Source organism: Entelurus aequoreus, linkage group LG06 (assembly GCF_033978785.1).
Source record: "Entelurus aequoreus isolate RoL-2023_Sb linkage group LG06, RoL_Eaeq_v1.1, whole genome shotgun sequence".
NCBI lineage: Eukaryota > Metazoa > Chordata > Actinopteri > Syngnathiformes > Syngnathidae > Entelurus > Entelurus aequoreus.
In genome coordinates, this window is record NC_084736.1 from 46,378,162 (window position 1) to 46,385,845 (window position 7,684).

The window sequence follows — 7,684 nt, forward strand, 5'->3', positions numbered from 1 at the left end:
GGGACGCGCTACCTGTATAGCAGCATCAGGGTCTGAGGTTGATAGCTGTTGCACTGACTGTTCAATAACAGGGGTAGGCCTATGAGGCTTATTTTCCGCAATTTTGGCCGCACATTCAGTAGCCGATTCCACTTGTATTGCGATTATTAGTGCGTCATCAAGTGTCAAAGTTGCATCCTTGAGTAACAACTCCTCCTGCACTCTGGGATTAGACGTTTTCTCAATGAGCTGGTCTCGAATGAGTTCATCAGTGAGGTTGCCGAAATTACAGTTCTGTGATAGGGCTCTTAAATCTGCTACATACTGCCTGGCAGACTCACCCGGGCGCTGACATCTTCGTCTGAACTCCAACCGGCGGAGTAGGATATTCTGTGATTTTACAAAATGTCCGCTCAAAGCTGTTATGACTGCATCATAAGTGTCCAGCGTACCGCTGAGAGAATTGAAAATTCTGTTCCCCTCCGCTCCAAGCAGGTGTAGGAGAATGGCGCGCTTCCTCGCGCTAGTGGCATTGTCCAAACCTGTGGCCAAAAGATACGTCTCAAAAGACGATTTCCACTGATTCCAGGGAATGACAGGATCGCCCGGGAGGGGTAGAAACGGGTCCGGAGGTGGCAGGGAGAATATAGGTGTGTCAGCCATCCTCGTTCGCCAAATGTTATGTTCAAATAACAGACACAACAGCCTCGCTCAACTTCACAACAGCACTCTGCTTTATTTCAGTAACTTCCTCAAAAGGCCCAGCCCAACTACGGTGGCTTCAAGGTATCAAAAGGCACAACGTAAATAGCCTGAGTAAGACAGTAGAACACATTACCAATAGGCATTCAAGTAATAGAACAGTATTTAAGATTAACTTGAATGAACACAACAGCATACTCTATTAAATATAACTTAAAAGCACTCAAAGAGCTCCGACCCCGCCAGGCTCTATCTCTCAATAGTAAAAATAATGTTTTACATAGGCTAAAACGCCAAAAAGTCACCATAAAGCACTAAGCAAAGTTAGCAATATGCTTAGCCAAGTGCAGTGAGCGGGCAACTCTCCTCCACAAAACGGCTGCAATGAGTGGCGAGAGTGATGCACAATACGGCGTTGCGAGGCACAACATGGTCAGGTGAACCAGATAAGCCCCAAAACTCAGACTCTTGTTCCTAATCACTTTTCTGATACTTCTTGAAAGTTTCATCAAAATCCGCCCATAGCTCATTGAGTTATGTTGCTAACAGAGAGACAAACCACAGCAGAGGTATTTAGGCCAGAACAGGCAGAATTATTTAATGTAGGAAAAAATAGATTATTTCAAAAAAAAAATTCACAATGGATGTGCAAAGTGTTTCCTTATAGCAGGGGTCTCCAACAGGCAGCTTGCCACCTGATTTTGATTTGGTCACCATAGAGCCAAATAATATTTTGGTAAACTCAGTTTGCTTTATAAGTGTTTGATTTGGACATTATGTTTATATTTAAAGACAAAATAGCTTAAAGGCCTACTGAAACCCACTACTACCGACCACGCAGTCTGATAGTTTATATATCAATGATGAAATCTTAACATTGCAACACATGCTAATACGGCCGGGTTACCCACACAGCAAAAACACTCCGCGGCGGATCCCCCGCGTAGGTATCGCGCTTTCCGGAACGGAACCGCGAAACGGACCAGCATCGGCGTCCATTTGCACTCAGGAACGTATCCGCCACGGCGGCAGGTAGCGGATCCGCCGTGGCGGCGCGCTGAGTGCGTTCCGCACCCATGATCAAAGCCTTATTTCCGCGGCGGGTGCGCCGTGACGGCGCACTGCATCCGCTCCGCACCCAAGATCAAAGCCTAACCTACCGCCGCGGACCAGCAACGGACTCATAAAAACCCTGGCTCATCTGGCCGTTTTGGACCCCTTTATCTTATTTTCAAAATCCCTTCTGTTCTTGCTGTAGGATAAAATAGGAAACTAAAAAATTCACTAAGCCCTACTACAGCAATATAGGCTTACATATGCATTGCCTTGTATTTTTAAACTAACAATATTGTCAATAGGCAGAAACAGAAAATGGTCAATTCACTCTATAAAGTAAATATATATAATATATATTTAAAAAGTAAATATACATATTTAATCTATTAGGCTACAACTTGAAGGAAACGCTGCTCCATGCACAGCTAACATATCAGAAAATGAATAACTGGTGTATGACAAGAAGTCCAATAAAAGGTTGTTTATTTATACATATACATCTCTATTCCTCCTGAGGAGGTGGAAGCGGGACTCGTCTCCTCGTTGCCCGATCCCCCGCCAAGTTGAACCACCTGATGGCGTGTTTGGTAACCTCAGCGTCCGTGGCTGACCTTGTCAACACATTTTTACTCACAGCACCTGTAATCAAACAAGATTACAAGACAGATACGTTTATGTTTATGGTAGGAAGCATCCAAAGCCAAGTATGCTTACACAATACAAAATATGTGATAGGTTTTAAGGAGATTACATTTGAAAAAAAAAACATGACTTAAAATTACTGGAGGTGGTTAAAATAAGGTGCGTAAACTATGAATTTGTGATCAGGGTATAGGTGTGCAAGACATCCAAAATGTTTAAACAATATCGTTATTTGGTTCCTTGATCAGAGTACTTGTTTGGCTCTGTTGGATGACGGCGGCGGGGGGTTGGGGGTGGGGGGCATAAATAAATATCCATAACCCAACTTTGGGAGGTTGACATTGTTTTCTTATTATATTTGTACTATCATTCTATGTTTGTATTCGTGTAGGCCAGGGGTGTCCAAAGTGCGGCCCGGGGGCCATTTGCGGCCTGCAGGTCATTTTTTAACGGCCCCAGGGCACATTTTTAAAAAATATGATCGAAATAAATAAAAAACATTAAAAGTGGTATTTAAAGAGCAAACAGGTGAAATGTAACAAGAAAATGTAGCAATGTTTACTCTAATCACACAAAGCTGCCATGTAGGCTGTTTCTTTCTTTAAAAAATAATAATGAATCAAAATCAATGTCATTATGAATTATTGACCTATTCAAGGCTTAAGAAGTTTACCTTCGCAATCAGCTGGTCTTGGTTGTGCTTAATAGTTTCCAGCAGGCTAAGGATGTGGATTACCTCAGGCGCTGTTGACAAACAGCAGTATAAAATTAACATGTTTCAGTGTTTATCCTCATTACTCATAATCCTGACATTAGCTATTGACCTTAGTTAATGACAAAAGTTATTGACAAAGTTTGAAGAAAATATGTGATTGCTTGTGAATTTGAATTTTTTCCAAAATTTGTGGCACAGAATGACCATCCGGTATTTGTCAGTTATTGCTCACCAGAGCAGGAAATGTTGTCGGCCATTCTTTCTCCTCGCCATGTTGGCCTGTAGGCCAGGCTGGATCCAGACTCCTCTGTCTGCCACATGTTGAGGGCTGCTGGTGAGGGGGGTGGAGGGAGTCGAGGAGGGACTGCCGTTCCTAGTGAGGTGGGCATTGTGAGAGAGCCATCAGTTAACCATGACTGGTAATACCCAAGGGGCCTATCTATACACTAATATTTCAGAGATCAGTCCCTACCTTGTGTAACTCTCTGCATGTTTAATGCAGGTGCTGGTGAAGGCATATGAATGCGTCCTTCCCCATGGTGAGGTGCTAAGGGAGATACATTGGTATTAAATGGTTGAGATCTGTTAACCATGGTTACTGGATGCTGAGATATTATTTTGGAGATCAGTCTTTACCTAGAAAGTTATCTCCAGTTGAGGAGTCGAGTTGACAAGTACTCATGACTCTTGCTGGCACTCGGCGAGACGGTGGAGCTGGGAGAAGGGATACAAGGAGAGGGGAATATCTTTAGCACTAAGAATGTTAACCATATCTTTAATATTAATGTGGTGGTTTTGTTGTTTTCGATGTTAAGAGATTATTCCTTACTCTGCCTGTGCAATTGGCTTGCCAACCCCAGAGATGTGAGGTCACTATTTCCCGGGTCTTCTTCGCTATCATCTGAGTCTCCGAGACGATGGCTGTTGGGTAACCATATCATTAGGATTATTGCAATACCAAAATTGCCAAATATACATATAGTACAAGCATCTCTGGTCTATTTTTGAATGCTACCGGAAATAACCTTCCTATTACTGTAGAAACATGACAAAAACAAGACGGAACACACTTACACTGGCTTCCTGTTCCTTTTTTCTGGCAGCTCCTCGTTCTCTGCCTCAGATTGCAGGTCTGAGGTGTTGCAGCCCTTTCCATATTGTTGCATTATTTTTAATGCGTCTTTGTAGTTGTCTAAAATTGAATATGTTAAAATGAACATGAGTTTCAAATTAGCTGTAGAGCTGAACAGAATATTATTATTATTGATGATGATAAATCAGGTCTCTCTCTTACAAGAGACCTGGTCAGAACATAGACACAATAGGTTATTCCAAGCATAAAGAGAAGCAACTATGACGTTATTTTTAAACAAGAAGATTATGAATTTGCATACCACAAGTTCGGACAACAGAAACGTCAAATCTTGGCCAGTTTGGCTCATGCTGCTCCTCATTTAAAGCGGCCCTTTCAATTCTGTCGGTGTTTTTATAGCTGGGCCAGAAAACCATCCTATCATCATACCATCCACTTGGGACAACCGCAATGTCCCTGTTCATTATAAATTTAATCAGATGAAAAGGCACCCTTAATGTAGAAAGAAAGAAAAGGGGTATTTATTCATCGTCAAAGGAACAACGTGGACAAAAGCATGCACAGGTGTTAGTGTATACAAATAAGCAAATAAGATGAGCTGAGATTTTACCTGAATGGTGCCCCAAGGTGGTAAGAACTATAAGAAAGGTAAAAGTACAGGTCATAATAGTCAGAACTTCAGCTCAATCGTAAAGTAGGGTTTGAAATTATGGGTGTAGTGTATACAGAGATCAGTCCCTACCTTGTGTAACTCTCTGCATGTTTAATGCATGTGCTGGTGAAGGCATATGAATACATGCTTCCCCATGGTGAGGTGCTAAGGGAGATACATTGGTATTAAATGGTTGTGATCTGTTAACCATGGTTACTGGATGCTGAGATATTATTTTGGAGATCAGTCTTTACATAGAAAGTTATCTCCAGTTTAGGAGTCGAGTTGACAAGTACTCATGACTCTTGCTGGCACTCGGCGAGACGGTGGAGCTGGGAGAAGGGATACAAGGAGAGGGGAATATCTTTAGCACTAAGAATGTTAACCATATCTTTAATATTAATGTGGTGGTTTCGTCTACAACGCTAAATATATCCTGTGGTGTACCTCAGGGATCAATATAGGACCTAAATTATTCAATGTCTAGATAAATGACATTAGTAAAGTTACAAAAGATTTAAAGTTAGTATTATTTGCGGATGATACAACAGCGTTTTGTTCAGGAGAGAACACACAGAAGATAATACAAATAATAACAGAAGAAATTAACAAATTAAAAAGATGGTTTGACAAAAACAGACTATCTTTGAATCTCAGTAAAACTAAAATAATGCTATTTGGTAACAGTAGAAAAGAAAGTCAAACACAAATACAAATAGACGGAATATAAATTGAAAGAGTAAATGAAACCAAATTGCTAGGTATAATGATTGATGATAAATTGAACTGGAAATCTCAAGTAAAAAAATACAACATAAAGTAGCAAGAAACACGTCAATAATGAATAAAGCAAAACATGTTCTAGACAAAAAATCACTTCATATTCTCTACTGTTCACTAGTGTTACATATCTGAGTTATTGTGTAGAAATATGGGGAAATAATTACAAAAGTACACTTCATTCATTAACGGTGTTACAAAAAAGATCAGTTAGAATAATATATAATGTTGGATATAGAGAACACACAAATCCTTTATTTATTGAATCAAAGATACTGAAATTCCACGACATAGTGAATTTGCAAACAGCTAAAATTATAAACAAAGCAAACTATAACCTGCTACCCAAGAATATACAACAATTCTTCTCAAAAAAAGAGGAGAAAAATAATCTTAGAGAGAAATGTAATTTAAAACATTTGTACGCACGTATAACACTTAAGACCTTCAGTATATCAGTATGTGGAATTAAATTATAGAATGCATTAAGCAAAGCAATCGAACAATGTACTAATATGATCAATTATTTATGCTTACATGTGGAAATAATAATAATAATAGTAAATAAAATAATAATAATAAAAAAAGGTAAATAAAGCATAAAATAGTCTCTAATAAATTAATTAAATAAAAAACAGCATATAAAATATATACATCAGCAAATAACAAAAATATAGATCAAGAAAAAGGATCCTTAATATGTGCAGCAATTTTTCCCACTCACATCACCTCATTTTATATTTTTTTCTACAATTAACTATGCCAAAAAACACATAGACATACCTTTTTTTTGTAATGGAAACAAAAACAACATGGCGTCACACACAGCTAGTCCACAGTAAACAGGATCTCGAGCTCCACTAAAGAACAAAGAAATAAATAATACACACTCATATTAATGGCAAAGAACGGCTGTTTCCACTCCGTTAACGTTACGTTGTTGACTAACGCAGTAACGTTAGCGACCTGGGCCTAAACAACACTGACAATAAAGTAATACGCTTTCGTTTCAAGCAGTTGGAAATATGTGGAATATCGTAGCATGTAACCTACACACATTCACAGCGTCTAACAAAAGATGGCCTAATTTAACTGTATTGAACTTTTTACTCACCGGCTTCACGCGGGAAACTTTCACATTCTGGAGTCGGGGTCCCCCGGAACACAAAACACAGATAAAAGACAATTTTACAATAGCACGGCGAAAAAATGACCGTCGTTGTGTGGGTTTTTTGACGAATAACACTCTTTTTCACTTTTCTTCGCTAGGGCCTCACCTACCGCGTGCAGCCATTTTGAATTTTCTGTATACGTGACGTCAGACGCACGTCCCCATGCAAAGCATTCTGGGAGGCGGCGCTGGAAATAAAATAGCCTTTTTTTTACAGAATATAAAGTTTTACTGCTAGTCCTAATATCAAACAACGTCATTACAATCATACATAAATGATGATGGAAACACAAAGGCTGATCTTTACTGCGAATGTAGCAATAAATCAATAAATCTATACTTACGTTCGTGTTCCAGCAAAGAAAGTCCAGAGATCTTGGCTCATGCGCGTACACGCTAGTAGGCGCGTCCACGTCTGCGGGTGCAGACATTGGTCGGCTCAGCGCGCGTAGGCGGAGCCTATAACTCTAGGCGGCGCGCACCGGTTTGGTTTGTCGCGTCCGCGTATGCGAATCAGACACAAGTCCGCTCAGGATCAGCTGTCTGACCGTACAATTTTCAGAGGCGGAGCTGTATCCTCTAGGCGGAGCCAAAACGAATGTGACAGTAACGCGGGTTGGGCGACTTGAAGGCGGATCCGTATAGCAGTCTTCTGCTCTGTGGGTAACTTATAAAGTGCAATTTTAAATTTCCCGCTAAACTTCCGGTTGAAAACGCCTTTGGATGATGTCGTATGCGCGTGACGTAGCCAGTGAAACAGGAGTATCGGTAGCCCATTGAAGCCAATACAAAAAGCTCTGTTTTCATCACAAAATTCCACAGTATTCTGGACATCTGTGTTGGTGAATCTTTTGCAATTTGTTTAATGAACAATGGAGACTGCAAAGAAGAACG

At 40.2% G+C, this 7,684-nt stretch overlaps 1 protein-coding gene and 1 long non-coding RNA gene across 2 annotated transcripts; both read right to left on the minus strand.

Annotated features, from left to right (window-relative positions):
- Positions 1-3,309: 3,309 nt before the first annotated feature.
- On the minus strand, positions 3,310-4,979 carry LOC133652276 (uncharacterized). Its single transcript, XM_062050854.1, has 8 exons — positions 4,930-4,979; positions 4,798-4,824; positions 4,489-4,679; positions 4,169-4,286; positions 3,924-4,015; positions 3,731-3,808; positions 3,567-3,641; positions 3,310-3,467 (listed from the first exon to the last, which is right to left on the minus strand). Exons 3-8 carry the CDS (start codon positions 4,649-4,651, stop codon positions 3,316-3,318), a joined length of 678 nt encoding a protein of 225 aa, XP_061906838.1. The 5' UTR covers positions 4,652-4,679; positions 4,798-4,824; positions 4,930-4,979; the 3' UTR covers positions 3,310-3,315.
- A 138-nt stretch (positions 4,980-5,117) lies between these two features.
- On the minus strand, positions 5,118-6,871 carry LOC133652277 (uncharacterized). Its single transcript, XR_009826556.1, has 3 exons — positions 6,734-6,871; positions 6,403-6,479; positions 5,118-5,171 (listed from the first exon to the last, which is right to left on the minus strand). It is a non-coding gene; the product is annotated as an uncharacterized LOC133652277 (long non-coding RNA).
- Between the last annotated feature and the right edge of the window lie 813 nt (positions 6,872-7,684).